At 39.5% G+C, this 27,276-nt stretch overlaps 1 protein-coding gene across 2 annotated transcripts in view; it reads right to left on the reverse strand.

The window, feature by feature from the left end:
• MYO3A (myosin IIIA) overlaps positions 1-27,276 on the reverse strand; it is a 119,250-nt gene that overhangs the window by 44,277 nt on the left and 47,697 nt on the right. For both annotated transcript variants that reach the window (XM_059818685.1, XM_059818684.1), the window contains exons 9-18: positions 16,759-16,858; positions 14,336-14,452; positions 13,094-13,198; positions 12,926-13,009; positions 11,948-12,150; positions 9,531-9,629; positions 9,313-9,427; positions 4,636-4,762; positions 3,428-3,638; positions 1,231-1,378 (exon numbers count right to left, since the gene is read on the reverse strand). In XM_059818685.1, the coding sequence (XP_059674668.1) occupies positions 1,231-1,378; positions 3,428-3,638; positions 4,636-4,762; positions 9,313-9,427; positions 9,531-9,629; positions 11,948-12,150; positions 12,926-13,009; positions 13,094-13,198; positions 14,336-14,452; positions 16,759-16,858 (1,309 nt within the window). The remainder of the gene's footprint in view (positions 1-1,230; positions 1,379-3,427; positions 3,639-4,635; positions 4,763-9,312; positions 9,428-9,530; positions 9,630-11,947; positions 12,151-12,925; positions 13,010-13,093; positions 13,199-14,335; positions 14,453-16,758; positions 16,859-27,276) is intronic.

The raw sequence follows: 27,276 nt of genomic DNA on the forward strand, positions 1-27,276 counted from the left end.
TACTGTTTCTGTCTTCCAGCTGTTAGAAACAGCAGTAGCCCAGTGCTCTTTTTGTGTGAGTTTATGTACTTTGGAAAGAAGATGCCTAAGTAATTATGGTAGTTCAGGTTAATTTCTCTCTGACTTTTAGATGGTATTAAAGACAAGGAAATACTTGTGACTGAGAATCTCCCACATAAATCTATAAAAACAACTACAAGGTCTAAAGGACTGCAGGACAGCTTTTCCTGAAATAACTGGAAACAGGATAAAACATTGATCCATATAAAAAAAAGTCCCTTTTACACATAGATATATACACCTCTAGACTGACACATGTATGCACACACCTGTATACATAGACACATTCCAAACTTGTATCAGTCTCATCCTTAAAACAAGCAGTGATTAACATTGACAAAATACTCTTTTTCTACTCATAATTAAAGTTAGAATTCAGAAGAATTTTAATCTATATATCATAAACCCCAATAATTTCAATAAAACAGAGAAAGTATTATTTCACCTAAAATTTGAATGTTGACTCTTCTGCTCATACAGAATTCTGGAATATTTCTACTTTCAGCAAGATTAATAATTTTTTTCTCCTGGATATGTTATTTCTTCAAATAACAATATTGAATAATGATTTAAAGATGGTTAATTTAATTCTCATTGAACTACTTACAAAGTTGGGATGATCTTTTTTGAGGTTTTTCACTCTCCTTTTCAATGTCATAAACTTTTATAATTATAAATCTATTTCTTTTCTCTGTTTTACATCAAATTATTTAGATTAAATCCACCATTATTTAGCTTAGATGATCTAGTTCCTGAATAAGAACAAAATAATTGTGAGATTTTCAGTTTTTAATAATGGAATTTCAGTGTTCATTAAGCTTATTAGTAAGCTATTATGAACACTGTACTTGAAAAATTATGTTACCACTCATTTATTTTTTCACATTACATCACTCATGTTATTCCTCAAGAAAACAACACTGAATTTGCATCAAACCGATTGTCACTGTGTTATGTTGCTTAGATACAGTAAATTTCAAGTTTAATGAATTTTATGCAGGCATTTTACTTGCAAATAGCAAGCACTGCTTCAGAGAATACATACTCAGAAAACATTTGTTATAACCTGCAATTTACAACCTATTATGGAGAAGGAACAGTGTCGTTTCTTGAAACAAGGTTTTGTATGTTCAGCAATATTACAGCTTTATCAAAATATTCAACACATACCTGTTCCCAGGCAAAGACATGTTGATTGAAGTAGAACTGAATTTGTTCATTGGCAATGTTGATACAGAGTTGTTCAAAAGAATTTTTTTTGAAATTCTCAAAGCCAAAGATATCAAGAATTCCAATGTTCAAACCATCATCGTTTCCACTGCAAAGATTAAATAAACTTTCTGTTGTTGTATCTTTATTTTACACTGACTAGCTTCATTATTATTTCACAAAAGCAAATAATGGGCCAAATCTGTATGCCAGTTAAACAGGATAAGTTTTGCTAAACCAGATATCTCTTAAAATAACAATCAGTTTTTGTTTGAAATACAATAAATGCACATCAATTCAAAGATGACTGTATTTGCAGACCAGATACACTGAATCACATAATGACTGAGTCAATTGATAAGCATATAGAGGATTTACAATTTTTTTTTTTAAACTAATATTTGCTGGTTATTATTCTATTGTAAAAAGCTGACTACAGTACAGAAACAACATGCAGTTCTTTTTGTTTCTCTTGTAATAAAACAGGCTTTACTCACCAGCATCTTGAAATTAAAGATTGCTGTCATTAAATATTATTTCTTCATATTATTTATTCACAACAATTAAAACTGCTTATTTTAACATGAAAGCCAAAAGAATGAATAGCTAGACCTTTTAGGCATCTAAATAACTACTTTAAGTAGTGGAGTGTGGTATGAATTTAAATTACCAATTAAGTTCTAGAGAGGTACTACTAGTAAAAACTTCAGTTTGAAATTTTAGCTAAGGCATTCTGAGAGATATGTGGTCATTTCTGCAACTGGAAAAAAGCTCTAATATTTGTATTTATTTGCTGAAACAAAAATTAAGGGGATATATTTTTATATGAAACTGAAGTTGACATTAGTGTCTTCGTAGGTAAATTAAAAAAATAAATTACATTCTATCTATAAAACCCCTTTGAGGTGCTATCTGTAACCAATTCTATTTTTTTTTTTTTTTATAGAGTTTAGCAAATTGGATATGAAGAACCAGCCTCAAGATACTCATGAACAGCACCTGAACCTCTTTGTGAAGTCCATCTCAAAAATGGAAGCGTTTCATTTTGGAGGGATCAAAGGTATTTGTTGATTTTGACCTGAATTTGGTGACTGTTTTATCTGTCTGGAGATAACATTTTTGGTGAATAGACTGCTGAAATTTGTCTGCCCTGTTCCTTCTCAGAGCTAATTACATAAAAATAGCAAATACAAATCATTTTACTACCACAAAACCAAAGCAGACTTCTGGGGTTTTTTTCATACAATGAACATTTCAGGTCGAACTTTCTCCCTCCTCACCAGCATAGTAAGTATTCAATTTGAAAAGTGCTCTGTAACAGGCATGTCAGACAGGCACACAGGCTAGTAGTGCTGCCCCATCAATCATGAATTTTATCCTATCACTTACTGATTAAAGTTCTGTTTATTGCTGCTGTAACCAAATTTTTGAAAAGTTTAGACAAATTTTGGGATTGCAGCCTTGGCTTTCCTCTGATGTTTCAAAAAAAAAAAAAAAAAAAAAAATCCAGAAAATCCAGATTTGCAAACCAAAGCTATTTATTCTTCATATTCCTCTTCAGGTAGTTATAAGTTTGCCCCTTTTCACTGCTATTATCTGCCATAGAGGGCCCTGACCTATAGGATCTACAATGCAAGCCACATAATTTCTTCTTTGATTAATTTGCAAAATGTGTTAGTCCTCATTGCCAATATCTTTCTTGTTTCTGTGTTTAAAATATCACCTTGTAAGGGTAGGGTGGACATTAACCTCAGTAAATGTGTTTGGAAACTACTCTCATATGAAACCATGCTCCTAACAACAGTGACAGAAGCAACAGCATCAGTGCAAATAAGAACAGAATTTGACCTATGTAACCAACAGATGATTGTCAAAAGTTGACCCTGAAAAAGTGTAAAGGAAAAAGTAGTTAGTATGTAATTTCCAAAGGGTTAAATGAGTAAAGGTCAAACAGGAAAACACCAGACACCTGTGCTATCCATACCTACTGTATTTTCACTACATACTATGAATAGGATAAAACCTTCTTTTTTTAACATGGTGGTGTCATAAATAAAAAGGTAGCAGAGAAAAAGTAGATGAGAACACTAAATGCTCTAGTGTAGATGATATTATTTCCACAGAAAATCTCTCTTTATTCTGGAAAGGCTTCTTTTACCTTAAATGTTTGTCAGGTTTGAGTAAAGTGTTGATGCGATTGACTATCCAGCTAAAGAGGCGCCCGTACAGTGCTTTGGCCATGGCATCTCTGACATCAGTGGCTTTTTCCACAGTGTTGGGACGAATAATTGTTTCTCCTCGAGTCACTACACAGTGAGAGGTGAGGGCCTCTTGCAGTTCATCTGCCTGAATACACAGCAAGGACGCACCTAGGAATGAAGGTCACAGGCATAGCTCAGAGGCAGCTTTTGGAAGGAAAAATACGCATTTTTGCAATCAAAGCTGCAAGTGCAATGTGTTATGAATAAGGGCCAAATCAAAGTCTTGAACTATGACTAATGAGGGTGTTCACGCCAAACAACTGTCAGTATCTAATTTAGTCACCAATCTGCCTAGCTTCCACTGCAGTCAATTAAGTGGTTCAAAGCAGGGGCCTTTAGGTTCTAAACTGCATTACCAAGGAGGCTATTTCTCCAAACTGTCTAGTAGTTTGGAGAAATGGTAGGGAATCTAGGTGACTATGTCAGGAGTATGTAAGTTGTGAGGTGTGAATATCTCTCTCAGTTATAATCCATCCATATAAACCACTGCTGTCCTCCTTTTGCTCCAAAAAAGGGGTGCTTCTTTCCCAGTTCCACAATATTTTTCTATCTATAACAGGAAAATGTGTAAGAAGATAGTGTGAAGACTTCATTATCTCCCCACCTGTAATTACTGAGAAAGAGTAGCAACGTTCTTGAGAATCTTTGCCCCTTTCCCTCCTCTGCCTCCTGGCAGCCTATAATGTAAGGTATCCCTTCCAAAGAATGTGAGCCATATTTCAACAGGCACATGTGGGGAACAAGTAATGAGTACCTAAGAAACAAACTGGGAAAAAACTATTCAATGTGTTAATTAGGTTCTCCATCAAATGTTCAAATAACCCTGGAAAAATTCCAAAGATTTTCTTTTCAGGCATCTGAAGTATTAGTCGTGTTTCCTGAATGCCAGTGAAATGGTTAGTCAAACAAGGTGCATAACATGGAAAATTTTTTCTTCTTGCATTTGAATTCAGGTGGGCTTGGAATTAATCTGTCTTCAGCATTTAATTATTCTGGCAAAATTTCCATGTGAATACAGTTTTCACTGATAACTCTCATGTAATAAAAGAAATACGCTATCAAAACACTAAAGGAAAACAATCTTAAATCAAGAAAAAACACTCACAATTCTCAAGGGCTACTGGATTGGAAATGTTGCTCTTGTCAATCATATGTTCAGATACCACTGCAGAAAATTCAATGTTACCCACATTTAAAATGGCAGCCAGGACACTGTACACACTTCCAAGTTCCTGAAAAGTATATTTAAAAAGATGAAATACTTAACAGTCAGATAGATTTGTCACTTTGGTTTGTGTGATGGGCACGTGTGTGTGTATTTTTTCCTGTTGTCTGCCACATGCCCACTACTTTTAGGAATGCTGTTCTCAGCAGTTATTCCCTGTTCCGTACTCAGCATAGTCTTTCAAGTGTAAGACACCCAGAGAGGGCAAGGCAAACTATAGCCTAATCTCTCTTCCATATTTGTCGACAGGACAGGATTGACATGGAGTAGGGGAAGCACAAAACTGTAGTGATCCTTTTAAACAGAAAGAATTCAGAGGTTATTTATATGCACCCTTCACTGTGTCTGCAGGCACAACCGTGTCTAAAAATGTAGTATCTAGATCAACAAAAAAATAAAATATCTGCACCTGTGTTTCTTGGACCACGGAAACAAAGGTACTCCAAATAATAGGTCTGCAACGGCTCCCACCGACATAATCAGAAAAAATTTCACTGGGAGAAGAGTGAGACCTCACAACTCTGATTTGGCAAAGCACTTCACCCTTCAAAATATCAGTTAGGAACTGTGTACTCACCAACGGACTTTAGTATGGACTTTACTTAAACATGTTTAAATTTCAAATTATTTAGTAGGTTCTGAAGAGGGATTCTGCCTTGAGAAATGCTAATATTAGTCTTGACAGTGAAGTAATATATAAAGTAAATTATTTTAAGTACTTATATATGACAAATAAAATCATATTTGCAATTAATAAAATAATAATTTCATTGCAGGTTTGACTTAGATTTAAACTGTGAATTTTCATCTGAACTGTGAACGTTTATCAGTATACTTGATGATCTCTAGATATTTTCTACGCAGAAATGCTGAGGTGTTCCTGGAAAGCAGACTAGGTTTTAAGCTAGGAATCTGTGATACTATATATTTTGAGGTACGCAGTAATAGTATATTTTATAAATAGCAGGTTTATAAGTTTTATAGTAGTTTTATAAGAAGCAGTTTTGTAAGTTTAGTGGTACTTTAGAACAATAGACTTTTCATAATTGCACAGCATTTTATCCCTAATATTCAATAGTTTGCTGATACCATGTCAGGTATCATTTACTCAGATAAAATCCTTAATTGTTCTAGAATACTTGATCTTGTTTTCAACATTTTCAGAAGTTAATCTAGCAGTTAATAAACTAATTATTCCAGTGACAGCAACACAAACTAGATAAGCTCACTCTAAAAAATTATGCTCAGGATAATTGGCACACGGTTTACCCAGGTTTTAAACAATCATTTTCATTTTAAGCTTAGGGACACAGTTGAAATGCAAAGAAATGGATAGCTTAACTTCTGCCATTATGCTGTACAGTATTTATAGCTGCTGACATTTTTGTGCTCTTTTCCAGTGTGTTTGAAATCTGGCTTGATCTGTCTCATACAGCATGATTATTGCTCACCTCAGGCAGTCCTTTCCTATTAATTCTGCCATGCAGTCTGAAATAAAACAGTGTCATTTTAAGACAGGGAGTACTGACAGTAGTTACTATTAAAGCCTGCCAGTCAGTTAAAAACAAATTTTGAACAAATAAAGCCTTGTTTAGGTCTCAGTTTTAATTGGAGTGGCAAAGATATTCTGTCCAAGGTTTTCTGCTAATAAAACATGGAACATGCTTATACGGAATCTCCTCTGTGCACTGGGATGAATGTCAAAGCTTAAGGCTGCATTACTAAAAAGTGAACTTAGAAAAGGAACTCATTGTCTTACAGTATCTTTTTCGCACTGAAAATAAATTATCTCTGCACATATATCCTATATCAGAATCTCAGTAGGGGAAGAAGAATTCTCTGTTCCTTCACTCTTGCAAACACAGCCTCAGACAGGCTAATTCACCCTGTGGAGAACGTAAGACAGGCTAACGTGGGTGGGGCGCACATGTAACCACAGTTAGATAGCCTATGGTACTCAACCTGCTTCTGAAACTGGGCGGGTTCTACAGGTAGATAATTCTTTACAGATTCAGCTCACGATGGCTTGCTGAGTTAATCAAGTGAAGATCTATGCTAGAACTGCAAAATGCGGTCAGTGACCTAGTTCTAATTGGATCTTCAATATGTAAGGAAGGTCTTCTCTTTTGGATGATCAGGATTATTGTTTCCATCCATCCAAGTGAACAAAAGAACCAGGAACAAAACCAGACTTGCTGCTTTTCATGGTATAAATTAGGACTTATCAAGGTCTCTGGTGCTGTGACAAAACTGCTATCAGTGCTGAACTGTGCATATCCTTCCAAGCTGCTTCTGGAAAGGTGAAAGTACAGGTGTGAAAGGATGTGATAGTACAGATGTGGTATTACTAACTCTATATGTGAATAAGCATGTGGAGGAAAAAGAGACTATGAACTCCACTGCTACTATGACTTAATGCAAAATGAGTACGGAGGAACAGAATAGGTGAATAAATCTGTTCTGCTAGCTATTCAAATATTTACATTGGGGGAAGCCAGAAATATTCAACAGAAGTGAGTAATTTTCTGTGAAAAGCTCCTTACAACATGCAGTTTTGTCAAAGAAATTATAACATACATCCATTCTGCAGCACTAAATTTCACAGATACTATATGGATCGTACTCCTACTATCATTTGTGATAAATAAAGTCAGTGGTAAACTACAGCTGTGATGCACCACTCCTCCTAAGAAGAGAGAACTAGGGTGCAGGATGGGGTTTCCTTCCCTTGCATCCTGTATTGAGATCATCAAAACTCAGATCAACTCAACTATCAAGGGGTGGAATGTATTGGGTTTGTGTGGCAAGGTTTTGGTAGCAGGGCAGGGGGCTACAGGGGTGGCTTCTGTGAGAAGCTGCTAGAAGCTTTCCCTATGTCCAATAGAGCCAATGCCAGCTGGCTCCAAGATGGACCACTGCTGGCCAAGGCTGAGCCCATCAGCGACGGTGGTAGTGCCTCTGGGATAACATATTTAAGAAGGGGGAAAAACAATGGTACAACGCCAGGTGGAGAAGAGAGGGGTGAGAATATGCGAGAGAAAGAACTCTGCAGACACCCAGGCCAGTGAAGAAGGAGGGGAGGAGGTGCTCCAGGCGCCGGAGCAGAAATTCCCCTGCAGCCCGTGGTGAAGACTATGGTGAGGCAGGCTGTCCCCATGCAGCCCATGGAGGTCCATGTGGAGCAGATATCCACCTGCAGCCCGTGGATGACTCCACACCAGAGCAGGTGGATGCCCAAAGGAGGCTGTGACTCCATGGGAAGCCTGCGCTGGAGCAAGCTCCTGGCAGGACCTGTGGACCCGTGGAGAGAGGAGCCCACGCTGGAGCAGGTTTGCTGACAGGACTTGTGACCCCGCGGGGGACCCACACTGGAACAGTCTGTTCCTGAAGGACTGCAACCTGTGGAAAGGACCCACGCTGGAGCAGTTCGTGAAGAACTGCATCCCGTGGGAAGGACCCATATTGGAGAAGTTCGTGGAGAACTGTCTCCCGTGGGAGGGACCCCACGCTGGACCAGGGGAAGAGTGTGAGGAGGAAGGATCGGCAGAAACAATGTGTGATGAACTGACTGCAACCCCCATTCCCCATCCGTCTGTGCCACTCAGGGGCAGGAGTTAGAGAAAGTCGGGAGTGAAGTTGGGCCCGGGAAGAAGGGAGGGGTGAGAGGAAGGTGTTTTTAAGATTTGATTTTATTTCTCATTATCCTACTCTGATTTTGATTAGTAATAAATTAAACTAATTCCCCCAAGTCGAGTCTGTTTTGCCTGTGACGGTAATTGGTGAGTGATCTCTCCCTGTCCTTATCTCGACCCACAAGCCTTTTGTTATATTTTTCTCTCCCCTGTCCAGCTGAGGAAGGGGAGCGATAGAGCAGCTTTGGTGGGCAGCTGTCATCCAGCCAGGGTCAACCGACCACACCTTCCCTTGCATCCTACTTCATAAATCCAGAGGCCTTTTTTTATTTTAATTATACCAAAGACAGCCTGAGGAGAAGGGTTTAATGGCAGCAGAGCAATGATACGAGATCATAAAGGAAGAATGGGTTCAGTTAATGTTTAGTCATGTGATTCACTCCAAAGCGATGTAAAAACTTCATTCAACTTTACCCCTGGAGTTGTGAAAATGTATTGAGTTCATCAAAACTCAGATCAACTCAATGAATTTTTAGAACTCTCACCATGGACTTAATCTTAAAACAGAGATGAAGCTCATATTCACAGGCCTAAAATTATAGGCTAATAAATAGTTACAACATCATTTTTCTATGCATTTAATTTGTAAAAGCCTTTTTTTCTCAATTACTCAGCTGTGCTGTGTTCCCTGATTTCAAAGTCTTGTTGACTAATACCATTTTATTAGTTTATCAATGCCTTGAAACGTTAAAAATTTAAATGTGGTAATATAACAGCAAGTTGACCGTGCAATATCCTAAAACATAAACACACTACTGCTAAAGGAAGAAAATAACAAGGGAGATTATTTGAATGCTTTATGTAAGTTTTTCCTGATTAAGATAGCCATTAAGGTTCACCCAAAAAAACGGTTATCACCACTCACCTCCAGTGTAAAACCTATGACTTTGAAGCACTGTTCAATTAATTCAAACTGAGACTTATAAAAGCTATTGTTCATGAAATCTTGCACTATTCTGAAATGATCGTTTTGCAGATATCTGAAAGAATTGATGGATACAGAGTTAGAATGTAAATGAGGTTGAGAATTCAACAACACCGCATTTCTTAGTAATCAATTTATGTAAAAATAAACTGCATTACCTGGGAGGCCTATATTCTGGCAGTTTATAATGTGCCAGTTTTTTCTTTTCTGCCAGACCAGCATAAATATAATAAAAAATATGGAAATTTTTCTCTCCTCTGAAACAACAGAAACAACAAACTGGTTTAGTAATGTAACTATGTTACATTCACTGACGACATACATGCTATTATTAAATGTTATTTTAGCAACAGCCAAGGCTCGTGCAAACTGGCATAGGAGTCTGAAAGAAGCTTTATTACACAAGTTCCTGTAAGTGAACAGCCTTTCTGTGCCATTGTGTGTTTGTTCTGAAGCTGCCAGGGTGGCTGCTCAGTGCTACAAGTAGCTAAATGCTGCTCTGCCTTTGATGCAACTGGTAGATGCTGGGTGAGATCTTACATGTTGCTCACCCACCTGCATTAAATAGGCTGCTTAACCTCCAGTTATTTTAAAAAATCTTCTGACCATGGGAGAGCTATACATTCCTGATTCACTGAATGTTTGCTGTGTCCTTTAGCCAGCCCTGAACCAAGAAAGCACGTAAGGGACATTCAGCAAAGGGCCTTATGACTTGGCATGCTTTGCCTAAAAGTTAGGTGCCCAAACCCAGGACAGAACATTTGTTGCACATCCAAGGTTCCTGTGCACCTTATGAGGATGAACTGGATGCTTAGGTGGAAGTTTGCAGCCACCAGTGAATGCTGAGATGGCCAAGTCAGTGACTATGAAATGGCAAAAAGGAATTGTGTTAAAACCCCTGGTTTCTGCATGAGCTGAGGTGTGTGTCTCAGAAGCATCACTGTATGCTTCTGTGAAACAGTGTCAGAGCCCAGTGCACTCCTCTCTGCATGGGGGTGCCTAGATCAGAGTCCACTGCCAACTTAGTTTGCATATTTTGCTGTGGACAGTCAGTAGTAGAAAACAACATCAATTTAAGGAGTAGGAGGGGATCCCTTATCTTCCCCCTCAGTGTCTTAACCATTAGGTTGCATAGCTATGCTTTGCACAGTGTCTGAAACCTCACTGTGTTCTGCTGGTGTTTGTATTCTCTTGGAAAGGTAGGGGAACCTGTAGATTCAAAATCTCTCGGATTGAAGTGGGTCTGGAACTTGGGTCTCCCATTTTCTGGGTAATCAGTCACTGCTTTTCTGCAAAAAGTCATTCCTAGCTCTCCATGTGAGTTTGAGAATCATGTTCTCCCAGAAGAGCAGAACAGACTGTCCTTGCAATGCAGGTACCTGAACGCCAGTTCTGTGCCCTGGCATGAACTTATGGACCAGCCACACAGAGACCTCAGTGAAGAGCAGAACATGCTCGACCCAAACAGCTTCAGGCGCCCTTGGAAGTTCATGCCTCAAAATTTAACCTCCTACAGTGGCTCTCACGCTAAACTCTTCTGTGGCATTTTCTTGTGAATTCAGACATCTAAACACCTACCAGTCGTAAATGCTTTGCTGACTTCCTGTCTCAGCATGTGGCTAAATATAAATCCAAACTGACAGCCACAGAACAAACCCATGGAAAGTTATGAAAAAAGTAGTATTTTGAGGAAAAAAGCTGATTTTATTCTGAAAAAGCAGTTTCTGTGCTTACGTTCAACTGGGGGAAAAAACACCATTTCATAAAACTGCCTCTAACTTTAAATTGTTTATTGAAACATTCCGAGTGATACTTAGATATTCTTTATGTCACAAATCTACAACAGACAACAAGGTAATGCAGAACTACAAAAAGAGTAAAAATGAGTAAGAGATCAGCAAGGGGGAAAATTTACATCAGTGACAACATTGCTTGTCTCAAACTCTGCTTTTCCTGTTGTTATTATGGTAGAAATAGAGTTGCGAAAATATTTTTTATCTGGATGTGCTACATATTAGGATAGAAAATACAAGTCAATACTTCAAATTAATTGGAAATGCCATTTAAATTTTCTGTCATTTTATATTATGGGATACACACATGACAGAGATGGATCTGTTCTGCATTTGGTCCATAACCCTTTATAATCAAATCCTACTAGATGCTCCAAAATGGAAAACGAGCATTTCACAAACAAACAAATAAAAATGCTACAATACTAGAGGAAATGTAGAGGAATTAAATCCAAGTGTTATACTTAACACAATACTTCAAACTTCCACAAAGAAATTTATAACTGAACTATTAGAAAGTTTTTAATTTTTTACACATTCTGATACACTTTATATATCACACATGCATTTTATGAGATTTGTTTAAATAACTCAGGAGGCAATGAAAAAGAAAATCAGTAGTTTTCAGCTAGCTTACAGATTTATAAGCTCTTTGCATATAATTTATAAGAAAAAAATCCTAGTACTTTATTCATCTTTGTGTTTTGATCCAAGATAATTTGCTGCATTGTAGACCTACTCTGTAACCCCCAAATTAGGTCAAATATAATTTTTATACTTACACTGCCTGGTGGACAACTCTGGATTTTTCAAGGAGATACTCTGAAATCTGAGCTCCTACTACAGTGCCACTACAAGTGAATTTCATTTCCAAATATTTTCCAAATCTGCTCGAGTTATCATTGATGATAGTGCCTGCATTCCCAAATGCTTCTACAAGGTTATTCACTTGGAGGATCTTCTCCTGTAGAGTCCTGTTATTAGCCTGGGTATTAAAAACATATTGCTTAAAATTATCAGTAATCATTCAAATACATTCACTCTTAAGTGTTTCTTCCCTCTTCTAGTTAGTTTTGTGAAGTGTGACATCATCAGGGCAGCCGTTCCCTTGTGAATCATATGAAAGAAAGGCATGTATATATCATGAAGCCTGTCAGAATATAGCAATCTGTAGCACTAATGGCTGGCTCAAAGAGATAACACAGATAATGATAACGACAACACCAGAACTAATCAATTTATGTGGTCCAGCACTCTGAGATGGCTGGCCTGCTTCTAGGATCCTTGTTAGCATCTCCTTACTGCTGTGCTGCACCATACCAACGGATCAGTTTGCTTGCATCTCACCTGGGACATGCAAAAATGGCATTTTATTTAGACAATTATGGTGGTCACTTCCCAGAATGACCATGTCCCACTGACAGCAATCTGGTTGTGGAAGGAGGTAAAAAGCTAGAAGAGTATTTTATTCAGTACAGTTTGGGTGATCTGAAGACACTCAATTAAACAAAGGACAGACTAAGACAGAGCCCTCACTACAGTGGGTACTTCCTTGCAGAATTCCCAAAATATTTTCAAGTGACCCTAGTTCAGGAGGGAGAAAGGGGTAGATAGATCAGCATCATGTTCCAATCTGACCTTACAGAAGTTCTTTGGAAAATGTATTACAGTCTTACCCCCCTACCAATGCCCTGTCCGTACATTCAGTAAATTAGCCTAAGATAGCAAAGCCTTACAGAGGCATCCCCTTTGAAACATACCTTGCCCAGGACAGTGAGCTGCTGAACCAGAAGATGGGCACTTTGTGTCTTGCCAGCTCCACTTTCTCCAGAAATAACGATACACTGCAGAGAACAAGAGCATGACTCTGAGCTCATTACATATCTCTCAGCTTAGCAAAGGATGTAATTAAGAAACCCCATCTTTACCTGATCGGAGTTGTATGTCACCATGGACTGATAACCTATGTCAGCAACAGCAAAAATATGAGGAGGGTTGGCAGTCCGTTTGGCTCCAATATACAGTTTGGAATGCTAAGTGTAAGAAAAATGAAAACAGTATCAGTGTCCCTTAACAACTTTTTTTAATCAGAGTTTAGTTTTATTTTTAGTTTAGCGTACAGCATGCTGAGGTGATGTTTTCTGTGTGATGTTTTCTGAGTGATCTGTTACTGTACTCACTACACCACGACTCTGTATGTACTCAGTACTATAAGAACTGCTAAAAAAGATGAAGCACAATATTGTATGATGTCAGCCCTGATTACGCTATGAAACTGAAATTATTAGAAGAAAATTTAATGTTGCCAGACATCAAGAACCAACTTACAATTTCATTTTATTTGTACTTCACATCTTCTTAGTATTTCTGCATGATATTGATGTCAAAACTTAAGATCTTTTCTGTACCTGTAGTATCTGATAATTAATAAGGCCAAATTATTGTACGACCAGACTTTCATATCTGACCTTTTTGTATAATGGGGAGGCAAATTCACAAAAGTTAAAATTTTACAGGGTTGCTTTGTGAACTGTCTGATCAATTAAATAGTTATGGCTTCCCCAGCTGTTTTGGGAGGAAATGCCCCCAGCTCCTACCTCCAGCCATTCACAGAAGTTCTCAATGAGAAGTGGAGGAGAAGGAATGCTCCCTCCCACAAAGAGGGGTAAGATTCACCTGAATAAATGCATTTATCTGTACAGATACTACTTCTGAACTAGCTGCTATGGGCAGCTAGCGCCTTTACACTCTGTGGAGTTCTAGTCAACAAATCTCATGAAGTTTAGCACCATTTATTTCATCCTAGAATGAATGTTTAAAGTCACTACAAGAACAATAACCTCAAAAATCCTATCTCTATCCATTGATTAAAATGGGTGACTTGCTCAGATACAGCTGCTTGCACTTTAGACATCATATAGACATGATCTGTGCTATAGACATAAAGATATTGAAAAGTAAATTTTTTTGAGTTTCTAATTTCTGTGCTGAAATTCAGCACATGATAAGGATGTGTGTCAACATGGACTTGAAAGGACAACTGTATTGGTAATTCTGTTTTTCAGAGTGAACTGAAGCAAATCTCAAGAATGGTCTTACTTTAACACAAATATTCACATTTTAATGGAAATCAGTGCTAGTTTAACAGAGCCAAACCTAGATTTTCACACCTCTGAAGAATAAATATCTATGTTCCGAAATGGATTGACAGCGATGAGAATGTCCCCAACATATGTGTAGATCTGATCCTTGGCATAACCCTTCTGCAACTGCTCTGTTACTGTATTCTGATGGAGAAAGAACAGGAACATTGAATCACATGGGGAAAAAAGGAATATTAGGAAAATGTATAAAGTATTTATATAGTTACAATGAGTGAGGATAGAGAGGGAAGGTATTAATAGTCAGGAATACAACTGATCATGATCAAAAGTGAGTAATGCTTTCAAACACACTGGCATTCCTAATTTCTTGTGTCCAAACTCGCTTTGAACAATAGATACACATCCCCAAGTGACTGTAGAAAAATGAGTTAATAAGTACCGCTTTAATTCAATTAATCAAAGGCTTCCATGAGACAGTCCTGTCTTCATTTCTAACACTACAGCTTCATGTAACTCATCAAACAAGAGCCATATGCTTGAATTCATAACTGCCATTACAGCTGCTCTACCATTACTCTCAGTTATGATAAGACACAGATGTTCAGCTGTTTGGATCCTATTAATGTAAACAATCGGGCATCTTTCTATATTAATGACCAGTCTCTGCTGTGATTGTTCTTTGCTGCTGCAGAGCCAGTTCTCCCTGAACCAAGAAAAAAGAAGGGCCCATTGATGGCATGCCCAGTTTCTTGACATAATTTCCCTCAGCTTCTTCTGCATACAGAGCTGGTATGTAAAGTGCCTGGTTAGGTTTCCAATCAAAACAGGACATAGAGCTAGATGAAGAAATTCAAACCAGCCTTGAAACTATTCTGAGGTACATGTGAAAATATTTAGTCCCTATTCCCACTGGAACAGAATGACAGGCAGCAGAGGACTACAGAAAGAATTGCTTTCCCTCCATGTCCATCTGCTCACAGTGTTGTGCACTGTGTTCTGGTTAATGCACTTAAAACCTGAATTCTCGACAGCTAAAGAGGTTACATTTCCTTCACAGGAAAATATAAGGAGAAAACCTTGGTTTTCCATTGCCTTGATAAACTCTTTCTTTTTTGGTTTTGAATGCTACCTTGCTTTTGGCCATAACCAGATTCACATTAATAGAATTTTTTAGGGGAACTTCTGCCCTTTTTGAAATTATTTCTTGCACCAATAGAAGGTCTCCTGTTTTGCTCTTCTGATGGGGCTATCTAAACTGGAATAAAAGTTTGAATGGAAGAAAGGAGACAGTTCTGAGGAGCTGCTATTCATACGTGAAAGAGATTTTAAACTGTATTTGATTTAGTAAAATATCACACAGTCAAATGGTGCCTTTCGATGGAGGCTTCCTGGGGACTTTCCTGAGAACGCTCCACCTCTGAGGAGATGGGATGTACTTCTGGCTTGTCTGTGTTTTTGTGTGTCTTCTCTTTAGCTCAGATTGTTTATATGCTTCATGCAAAAGATAAAAACCAGTCTTGCTAGCATGTGGCTATTCCCAATATTTAAAAAATGCTTAAATCTGGGCTTTGTGCAGTAGATGAAGTCTGGATTAGCTCAATTAGTATTAATTAAACATTAAGCTTCTAAACCAAGCTCTGTGAAGTTCTGTGGGCTGTTAGCATTACGTAGCTTACCAGCTCAAAAGCCACATTGAGTATTCTGGACTGACGAAGATACAATATACCAGAGAAGTTGTAGAGATAAAAGAATGTGAATTATAGTCTATGCACAGCCTGGTAGAGGAAGAATGACAGTTTGTTTACAAGCAGTGATGGCCTCTAAGACCCACAGATAATGTTCTGTGGCCTGATTCTTCTTTCTGGTTTTGAAGCTTAAAGTATAAACACAACAGACTTCCCTCCTCCCTCATGCATGTTCCCCTGCTCCTACTGGACTCATTTTCGAACTTTGACAAACCAATGAGATTTGTATCAGTAATTTTGTCAAAAGTTCACCAGAAGGCATTGACAGGTCAGAGTCTTAGCTGACATAAATTGATCTCAATGCATCTCCACACCAAAGTAAGTCAGTGAGAACCCAGCCTAGGAGAGTATAGTAAGGCAGTTTAAGACAACTCTAGATGTTCAAGCAACAGGGGAGAAGGTGCTCATTCTTGGACCTGGACCAATTTCAAGTTAACACATCATTGCAAACTAGATATTTAGCTGTAATAAAATCCAGCAATACAAATCCTGTTAAGCAAATGGTGCTACAATACTGCTCAGTCTAAGGCTGTAACTGCAGAGGGTGTTTTAGTTTTAAGCTGGAACCATTCCTGACACAGCGAATCTCATCTAAAATATTTGGCATAAACTGGTAAAATGCCACTGTAAACTTACACAATGGAATTGTGACAACATAGTTGAACTTGCAAATCAACAGCACACCGTTGTGTTTTAATACGTGATTACCCCTCTTCAGGAAAACGTGAAAAAGGAGGTTCTTACCTCATCCAGTACCTCCAGAGTTGCTAAATCATCTACCTCTTCCTGGTTTGAAACTAGTGACTTACTGTAGTTCCCTTTCTTTGTATGAATACGTTCAAATCTAGAAAAGAAAAGACACACATGCAATTTCCGGATGTAAGGAAACACAGAGCAGATCTTGCATCTGTAACCATCTCGAAGGCAATTCAGCCAAAATATTCCATCTTTCCATTGTTCTGAATTCAAACACACAAATGCTTGAATAACAGGACAGGATATAACTTCTTAGTGCAGCACACCTGTACTTGACAATTCAAAATCTATGGTATGATCCCACAACTGATACCATGAAGAACCTTTTCACAGTACAGATCCCTGCTTGATCCCACCCCTACATCAGCTGCAAGACTGGAGCTATGCAATACAGGGAAAAAAAGAACGTATTTAGAAAGCATATAGCAGTCAAACTCTGGCACCTACCTGCAAAAAGAAAAATGACCCAGATATAAATTATGGATGGAACAAAACCAGGGGTGTATGATGAAATAGTATGGCAAGGATGATGCAGACAAAGCATTCAGGATGGAAACATTTCTAGCTTAGTAATGACAATGCTCTAAAGCCTGGCTGAGATGGCCACACTGTAGAGCAAAGTGCTACAGAACCACTGGGGTATGTGAAATACATCCTGGCCAAGAAGAATTTTCTTGGGCTCTACAGGAAAAAAACCCATACAAAATAAGGAAACAAAATTTCAAATCTTTTTCTTATCAGGGTTAAACTTCAATTAAGTTTGTCTTAAAGTGAAATTTCTTTTCTCTTTTAATCAAATCAAAGAAAACTTTATGCAGTCTTATAGAAATTAGGAAGAAAACTCCCAGAGACTTGGATCATTCTCTATCCAAGAGTAAAGGTATTGCTAAACAAAGTAAAAGCAGCAGAAAATGCAAGGTTTACAATTCACATTAGCTATACTTGCTTTTTGAGATGGGGGAAAAGGGAAACTGGATAAGTCACAGCAGAGTTCACAAACTAAATCAAGCTCAGATGGGCAATATAGCACAAGCACAGAAAGCCTACCAAGTAAATCCAATGTCCTGATATGACCTCACTCTCCTTCATACTACAGGTAGGAAGACACCTCTCAAAACACAGGGAACCTTGGTAAACTGAGACAGCAGGGAAACTGTTTAGTGTGAAACACACTCACTCTTTACCTTGATTCCAGACAAGACCAGGGAAATGCTATATTTAATTTTGGCATTTGGATATATGGCATGAATAAAAGCAGACAGGTGTTTTCATAGAATCATAGAATTATTTAGGTTGGAAAAGACCTTTAAGATCACTGAGTCCAACTGTAAACCTAGCTGCCAAGTCCACCACTATACCATGTTCCTAAGCACCACATCATCCACACCTCTTTTAAATACCTCCAGGGATGCTGACTCAACCACTTCCCTGGGCAGCCTGTTCCAATGACTGACAACCCTTTTAGTGAAGAAATTTTTCCTAATATCCAATCTAAACCCTGGCACAACTTGAGGCCATTGCCTCTTGTTCTACCACTTGTCAGTTGGGAAAAGATACCAACAACCACCTTGCCACAACCTCCTTTCAGGTAGTTGTAGAGAGCGATAAGGTCTCCCCTCAGCCTCCTCTTCTCCAGGCTAAACAACCCCAGTTCCCTCAGCTGCTCCTCACAAGACTTGTGCTCCAGACCCCTCACCAGCTTCGTCGCCCTTCTCTGGACACACTCCAGCACCTCAATGTCCTTCTTGTAGTGAGGGGCCCAAAACTGAACACAGCATTCGAGGTGCGGCCTCACCAGAGCCGAGTACAGGGGCACGATCACCTCCCTACTCCTGCTGGCCACTGTTTCTGATACAGGCCAGGATGCCATTGGCCTTCTTGGCCACCTGGGCACACTGCTGGCTCATCTTCAGCCGGCTGTCAATCAACATCCCCAGGTCCCTTTCCACCAGGAAGCTTCCCAGCCACTCGTCCCTAAGCCTGTAGTGTTGCATGGGGTTGTTGTGACCAAAGTGCAGGACCGGGCACTTGGCCTTGTTGAACCTCATACAGTTGGCCTCGGCCCATCGATCCAGCCTGTCCAGATCCCTCTGCAGAGCCTTCCGACCCTCCAGCAGATCAACACACCCGCCCAACTTGGTGTCATCTGCAAACTTGCTGAGGGTGCACTCGATCCCCTTGTCCAGATCATTGATACTAAACTAAATTGATACTAAACAAAACTGGCCCCAATTCTGAACCCTGAGGAACACCACTTGTGACTGGCCGCCAACTGGATTTAACTCCATTCCCCACAACCCTTTGGGCTCGGCCGTCCAGCCAGTTTTTTACCCAGCAAAGAGTGCACCAATCCAAGCCCTGAGCAGTTAGTTTCTCCAGTAGAATGCTGTGGGACAGGGTGTCAAAAGCTTTACTAAAGTCTAGTTATACTATATCCACAGCCTTTCCCTCATCCACTAAGCAGGTCACCTTGTCATAGAAGGAGATCAGGTTAGTCAGGCAGGACCTGCCTTTCATAAACCCGTGCTGACTGGGCCTGATCACCTGGTTGTCCTGTATGTGCCATGTGATGGCGCTCAAGATGATCTGCTCCATAATCTTCCCTGGCACCGAGGCCTGACTGACAGGCCTGTAGTTCCCCAGATGCTCCTTCTGGCCCTTCTGGTAGATGGGCGCCTACCCAGGCAAGAAATTTAATATACAGTGAACAGAGGACAGGAAAAAGAGGGCAGCTGCACCAAGATGGAAAGTAAGAATGAATGAACATCACACTCATGGGGCAAGCTAAGAGACTTCTGAACTCTCACAGTAAGATTTACTGCAGAGTTTAATGGGCTGTACCCATTCCGTGAACACCGCCTACTTCATGGGTGCTACTTCAGGTCACGCAGGCTGTGCACTGATGTGGGATGCAGGTGCAGAAAGTCAAGCAGGCACTCACTTGGCATTAGTTACTGATTGCCAGGACCGAAAAGGGGCTGGAAGAAACAGGCAAATGGTGCCCTCCCGAACTGTGAGTGCAATCAAGATCTGAATGATGGAAGTGCAGGCATGACTGCACTTCAGCTAGCACTTCTTTAAATTTCTCTTGTCTCTAATGATCGTTCCCTGAGGGTGACAGATCGGCCTGTCCTCACCCAGGTGCCAGTAATGGAGCAGTTTCTTCCTCCCTTAGGCAGGTGCCAGCTACCACTGGAGTTTTTCCATTGTCCATAGTGCAAAGGCAGGAGTTTCACACCCTCCACAGGTGACTAATTCTGCAAGCTTAATATCAAGACACAAACATGTAAGACTTCATTGCAAGAGCCAGCATAGTTTCATGGTCTCTGTGCCAGTATCACAGCCCAATACCCCGTGTGGAGGCTAAGTGACCAGGAAGCACAATGAACAGTATGGATCAACAGAATCTATGTTGCCCTGATGGAAGAGAGGGACCAAGTCTTGCCAGTTTTACACCTGGATGTTTCGCAGACTACTCTCAAACTGTCATTAGGACTCTGGAGCTGCATGGGAAAGCAACCCGCTTCCAAATGTTTTTTTTCCTTCAGTATTTACTACAGGCCAAAAAAGACTGCTTGTAGATACAGTTGTGCGGATCATTGTGAGGATAAATTACAGAGAGGTGAAAAGCAACACGAATACTACACAGCATAATTAGTACCAGAGACTTATTACTGCCATGCAGCACAGAACATGCAACACGTGGTCCTATTCCAACATGAGCAGTGCAAATACACAAAAAGAGATGCAGGTGGAGTGTGTCTCTGTGTGGGGGAAGAAAGGCAGCTTTTGCTGCAATAAATCTGTAACTGGGCTGTATTTGGCATTTATTTAAATATGTTGAAGCAGAAAACACACAGGAACACAAGCAGGCACATCAAAAGGGATGGGTCTGGTATAAAGCAATCACACCTCTCCTAGGTCCAACCTCTTCTTCCCTTTCCTTTGGAACCCATTTGTACTGCAAGAGTTGTCCTGGTAGTACTATCCTTGCAATAAATAACACTGTAAGACAATTTTTGGTTGTATGTACCCCCCCCAAGTTGAATTAAAAAGGTTGTGGTAATATTAACATTTAAATTAACTCTTCAGCCTTGCATGGTCTGCTGCTGCTTGATTTGCATTTACCAGCTAAAGGATATTACTGCATTCAAAGCCAGAGGTGCAAGCAAAATCCTACCCCCTCAGTAGGAATCTCTCCCCTCTATAACCTACACTCCTATCTATGCCTCTTTGTAACAGTTTCAGCTGAAAATTTAAATTTGGACAGTTGAAACAATTTCTCCTTTGTTCCTGCATGAAGGTCATTTTGTGTCCAGAGGATGCATCTAATATCAGTATGACTTTGAGAAAGACCTATCAACATGTACATGAGGGAAAGATGCAGGAACTGCAGGACTATGTCAGGCTCTGCTGTTCTATTTTTCCCATTGCCGAAGGAAGACCCAAAACAAGACATCTGTCAAGTTATGCTTTCCATTTCTGGTGGAATTGTTACACATTGAACACACTTTTTTTTTTTTTAAATTTTACTGCATATCAGTGAGAGAGTGATATTTCCCAAGATTTGTTTCCATTACCATGTTTCATGTAATGTAGGAAGTTAACAACTGCCTTGCCGGGAGGGATGGGAATGCTCCAGTCATGGAGACTTTTCTTTTTCTACTTTTTTTTTCTTTTAAGGAACCAATATCTATGCCAGAGAAGTTTGATTACATAAAATTGATTCTCCTGTAATCCTCTTCAGCTGACATTATGAGAACACCAGTGCTTGTTAAAACAGATTATATTCTCCATTCTCGAGTACAGCAGAGCAGCAGATTCACAGAACACGATATTTTTCTGCTTTGCTGTCAACGGGCACAGACCCCTCAAGGGCAGTTATACTGCTTCACATGCTAAAACTCCAACCACTTAAAAAAACCCGCATCAGTGCTGTTGACATCTATGTTGAAATTTCATTATCGTCATGCACATAGACATTGTGAACTGAAATAACTATGTTTCTCTGTTCTGTTCAGATATTATTTGTTGGGGGCATTAGATCTTACAGCCATGCTCGACAAGCAATTCAAGCAGCTAAAGGCGAGAAACATCAACCTAGTATAGACAAGAAAATGAGTCAAGGCAGCATTGTTTCTGTGCATCCTCCTTCACACCCCCCTGCTTATCTTTCAAGATTCAGTTAAATCAAAAGGAGGCAACTGCAGCTTTTTCTTCTTCAAATTGTCAGAATGTATTTAAAGGATTTCTGATAGTTCCAAAAATACTTTGAAAAGGGAAGTGTGACTCATGATGCCCTGTTGAACTCTCTGCCTAAACTGGTTGGAGAATCATCTACAGACTAAGAAGTGACAGGAAAAGGGCTGGCCTTAGTCTGGGTGTAAAGAAGAAACTAAAAATAATCAAGTTTTCTGTAAGGTGAAGGTGGTAACAGCTGTACACCTCCCAGCGGTTACAAATAGCATTAAAAGTGACAAACGGAAAAGAAGCAACACAGAGAAACCTGTACAGGATCTGTCATTGCTGGTGATTCTATTTCTCTGGAGGCTGCACAGAGCAATATTAATTCACACTTAAAATCAAAATTTTGTCTTCAACAGATGTATCTGGTGAAATGTGCTTAAATAAAACAATAGGCTTCTATCTATGCAAAATCTGTACCTGAATTTAGAAAAGCATATTGATAGACTCCAGCTGCGTCTGCACAATGCTTTGCAGACAAACCTGTGCTCCCTCTGTGTTTAAATGATTGCACAGCACCGGCTGCAGTCTCAGGAAGCTGTGCTCAAGCTTATGCAATGTTGCTGAGAGCAGAGTGCTGCCCAGCAGAGCTACAGGGCTTTTGATTCAGAGGTGGTCCATGTCCAGCCAGCTGGGTCATGTCCTGGTCTGCAAAATCTGTTTGCCAAAATCTGTGCTGGTTTACCATGCCCTGCAAAAAACTGCATGCCCTGCAGGGCCCTGCAGGTTATTTGTCCTTCATAATAGGCTCACAAGATGGCTGTATCCTCTGACAAATTTCAAGGAAAAATATGTGTTCTCAGCTGAGCAAATAAGAGATCTCTAAACGGACTCTTTGGGATTAGTTCTTTATTGCCCTCATGCATCAGGCCCATGCTCTATGATAAGAACCATACTGAGAAGATGAACGGGAAGCTCCAAAAGTAAGTGATGCCTGGTGAGGTATCCCACCTTCAGGAGAAATGAGTTGCTGAGCAAGTGGACTGACACAACAGTGAAGTAGCAGTTGTACAGCATTACTCCCAGGGAGTCCTGAATGCAGGAGGAACTTCTTTCTCCTGTTTTGCTTCAGGAGGTAAACTATTGTCCATTCAGGCATTGCTGCTGTCCCTTGTATTGTATGGAAGGATATTCTTATTCTGCTGTAGAGATGTGTATTAACTAGAAGCATATGGGACTGGAGATCTGCTTATTCTAAAGCCTGTGTTGCCAGAAACTCTTTATTGCTTCTACAGCCTGAGAGCAGTTTGCAGCATAGCCATCCTACATAAGAGTGTCCTCAATGCAGGAATACACACTCCTTGTTGGTAGAACAAAGCCCACACTGGGTTACAGAAGAGGAAGAAGTGGCTTGAAGTGCTCAAGGATTAGTCTGGATCTCCAAAGCCTCAGGTTTAAGACCCTACCTACTCTGATACAGATTTCATCTGGAGACCTTGATCAAGTCAGCACTGGACCCTGTGTGAGCTATCTCACTCTGCTCCTCATACTGCCTTTGTCAAGCTAGTGTGGTGATCTACCCTCCGCTACAGCCTGCCCTGCAGAGTTGAGCTTGAAGGATTGCTGTCAGCTGCTTTCCACTGGCAGGATGAGTCAGAGAGACAGAGAGAGAGAACACCCAGAAAATAAGTGACACAAGTCTGCGCAATCAGGGAAAGTCATGGAAGGGAACTATATGGTAATCCCTGCTTTTAATAGGGGTGAATAAATTAATGACCACTTTTGCGCATGTTGTACATGGACTTCTATGCACTTAGCCCCCTGACCTTTCCAAATAGTTAAACAGAGCAACTGTTTAGCACTCTGTCGCTGGATTTCAGTGCTATCCCTACATGGCCGGTACAGAAGGACAAAATCTTAGGAGAGTAATCCAAAAGCCCTTTCTCTGAATCACTTTGTAGTAGAATGGGTCTCTTTCCCATATTTATTTAGAGGGCATATAAAGATGAGGCTCTTAACCTGGAGACCAGAGTCAGTTGCTGAAATCTAGGTGCAGTGAATATCCCTTGCATACGCAGCTCAATTTGGAATGAATCATATTTCTCAGGAAATACACATTGTACTAATCATTGCATATTTCTGCAGAGATTATTGTAAAAGCAGTCAAGATTAAGACAGCCAGCCAACTCAAGATAAAAGGCTTACAAGACTGACTGTCAGGTGTAGATGCGACAGTTCTGAAGGCCGTTTCAAAGACAGCTATTTCTGTTGCAAAGTAAAACTCTTTACAATGCAGTTTTTTCCCCTCATTTGGCCTAGCTAGAAGTGTATTTTTAGAACAGTTTTGGGGTATATGCTGCAGCACTCATTTCTAATAATTATTTTCATCACTAATTATAAATTTTAAGAGCTATAATGTGACTTACAAGAATGTAAGTATGTGATTGAAGGATTCCCTAAAAATGAGGGGAAACTTAAGCAGTGTCCCAAGGTGAATGATCAGGCTCAAATGAGGTTATTGTTTCTTCGTTAGAGAATTTGTCTTATTTTCATTAAAGATTGTGCAATAAATTCCATTATCACGCTTTTTGTGTCACGATCAACACAGAAAAGAATAGGAATACAGTATTTAAAGAGCTAGGTGGTCCTGAGGACTGGAGTAACTGATACGGGATGAAGTTTATTTGTATAAAACCTCAAGATCATACTACTAAGATGTAACAGAATTTTTTCTGTTAATTGGAAGTTCATTAATTTGAAAAGACTGAGGGAAATGAAGTATCAAGATGATTATGAGTCATGAACCCCTCTGAAAAGAGGCAAATACCACCTTATGAAGTTGCACAATGAAACAGGCTTTTCTTGCTACAGCCATGACAAAGGCAACTCTTGCAGAAGCCCAAGGCCCTTGTCCTGAAAGTGACTCTCCTCACCAGGAATCTGCAGTTCAGTGAGAACCCAAATTATAAAAAAACCCCCAAAATTAATTGCACTAAGTATGCAACTTTGCCTGCTTCACCTCCTCCCTAATATGAATTTACCTCCTATAGCTTACTATACCTCCTATAGTTACTTATTCCAAACACCAGATATTAGAGACGTTTCAGTCGAGAGGCTACGGGAAAATGTTAATGTATCAAGGGATATTTTCTCATGTTCTTCCCATTGTAATTTCAGCCTAAGATCTGAGCTAGGAAAGGTTAAGTTGCAAACAGATTTTTTTAGCATAAAGATGTTATGACTTTAAAGAAAAATGTATTGCATTTGCTCAAAGTAAAAAAGTGGAATTTGTAATGAATCTCATTGCTAGTGTTAATGCTTTTTTAAGCCTCGAGTAGCACAAGATATGCTAGTGCTATAAGACTGTTCAGAGGCTACTGAAAAAACAGTACTATCTTCCATTACCTTCATTAAGTCTGGAGCAGGTCTATGGCATACTGCCGTTTAAATTTTTATCAGCGTAAGTTGAGATTTCTCTGGTTACTCAGGACGTTGGTGGGCTCTGTTCCTCTTGCTAGGTGTTTAGAAAGGATGCAGTACAATGCAGAACCTAAAGCTAGGTTCCTCTTCACTAGAATAACAATAATGGGAAGGTTCAGAGGTCCCAGTGCAATGCCCTAATGACTCAGTGACTGTCAATGTTCCTCAGGAACAATGGTGCTAATGGGAGTGACTGTAGGGTGACTCTACTCTATGCCTAGAGGTCACACACCCTTCCTGAGCAGAAATAGCGCACAAAGATTGGATCTGAGGATCTGGCCTTCTGCAAAAACCTCTGAAATGTGACATAACGTAACATGATATCTTCTTTTTGAACTATATCAACTGCACATTCAGCAAACAACAAGATAAGATCACAAGCACATCAACAGACTACCACTGCAGAAGGCAGTCAGAACCAAATTACAGCTCAGCACGCTGGGCAAAGTGGGTGATTTGATTTTGAGTGAAAACAGGAATAGTGCACACAGGAAAACCCAGTGGCTGGACCTCAGCTATTAACTTCCAGACATTTCTCTGTTCTCTTTTGAAATACAAAATTTCTATTAATAAAATCTAATTTGAAGAGGAGAGGAAACACATACTGAGAAAATAACTGGATTCCTTACTTCCAGCTTTAAGGCAACATTACCAAATTTCTTGAGTTTATATGCCATGCCCATATACACGACACAGGTAGGAGGATTTCTTCCCTTGGTGGAAGGAAGAGTTCTTTAATCCCTTAAACTACCTGCCTCCCAGTGCCAAGAAGCAGGAGAGCTATGCCTTCAAATTATGGACCAAGAAAGCGTGAGCTGGAGATCAGGAGGGAGATTTACAACGAAAGTTGCCAGCAACTGGTGAAAGTTCAGGAATGCCACAGCAGAGCCCTAACACACCAGTGTAAAAACAGTCACAGAACAGGATAATCAAGAAAAGAAAGCCAGGAGATTTAAGATGAGACTCTTCCAGGTGACTTGTCACTACATAGCCTAAGTCTTGACTCTGAATCAGATTTACATGGTACTTCTGTACAGACACTGCTTTTGACACCATTCCGCTGTGCAGATTGAAGGTCAGAAGATACATATGATTAATATTTAAAGACTTTTTAAAAAGTATCACTACTGAATTCAAAGTTCTTTGTATAATATTTTCATCATTCAACAGAAGAAAAACCAAATGCTATTCTGTAGTAACGTCCTTTACAGGCCTGGAATTCTAATTTCTTCTGAAGTGAAATGATGGACATACTTTACCACAGTTACAGCTACTGGAAAAAAATGTCTGCTTTTCTTGCTTGTACAGAGATAGCAATAGATATTAAGATGGGTATTGTTACTGTTTCTAGGAGAAGGCTAATCTTTTTATGCATGCACTCTTATGAAAGACAATCTTCCAGCGAGTGTAGTCAATAAACATGTTAAAGCTGAAGTGATTATATGTATAGTGACTGTAAAATGTGATTTTTACTTGCAGTCTTTCGTACTACCTTCACTGATCTCAGGTATGAAAAGATTTGGTTAAATCAATGCAATGAGATTTAAACTAATATCAGCCTACTTGTTAGTATTTTAAACTGCTAAACTGAAATATAGACCAAGCTATTAGTTAAACCATGCCACTGAAATTACACTCTTAGTTAAATAAGTAAATTTTTTGCACAGTTTCAGATAATAAATTATTATTATTTACAGAGAGAAAATTCCATCTTTCTTTGGGAGAATTTATGTAGAAATTACACTCGATCACTGTAAAAGCATAAGTAACTTCACTACATAGTAATACATTCCCTTAATCTCTGGTCCATGTGAAGAGTGATCAGTTAATAAACCTGTTCCT

This window comes from Gavia stellata, chromosome 6 (assembly GCF_030936135.1).
Source record: "Gavia stellata isolate bGavSte3 chromosome 6, bGavSte3.hap2, whole genome shotgun sequence".
NCBI classification, from domain to species: Eukaryota; Metazoa; Chordata; class Aves; order Gaviiformes; family Gaviidae; genus Gavia; species Gavia stellata.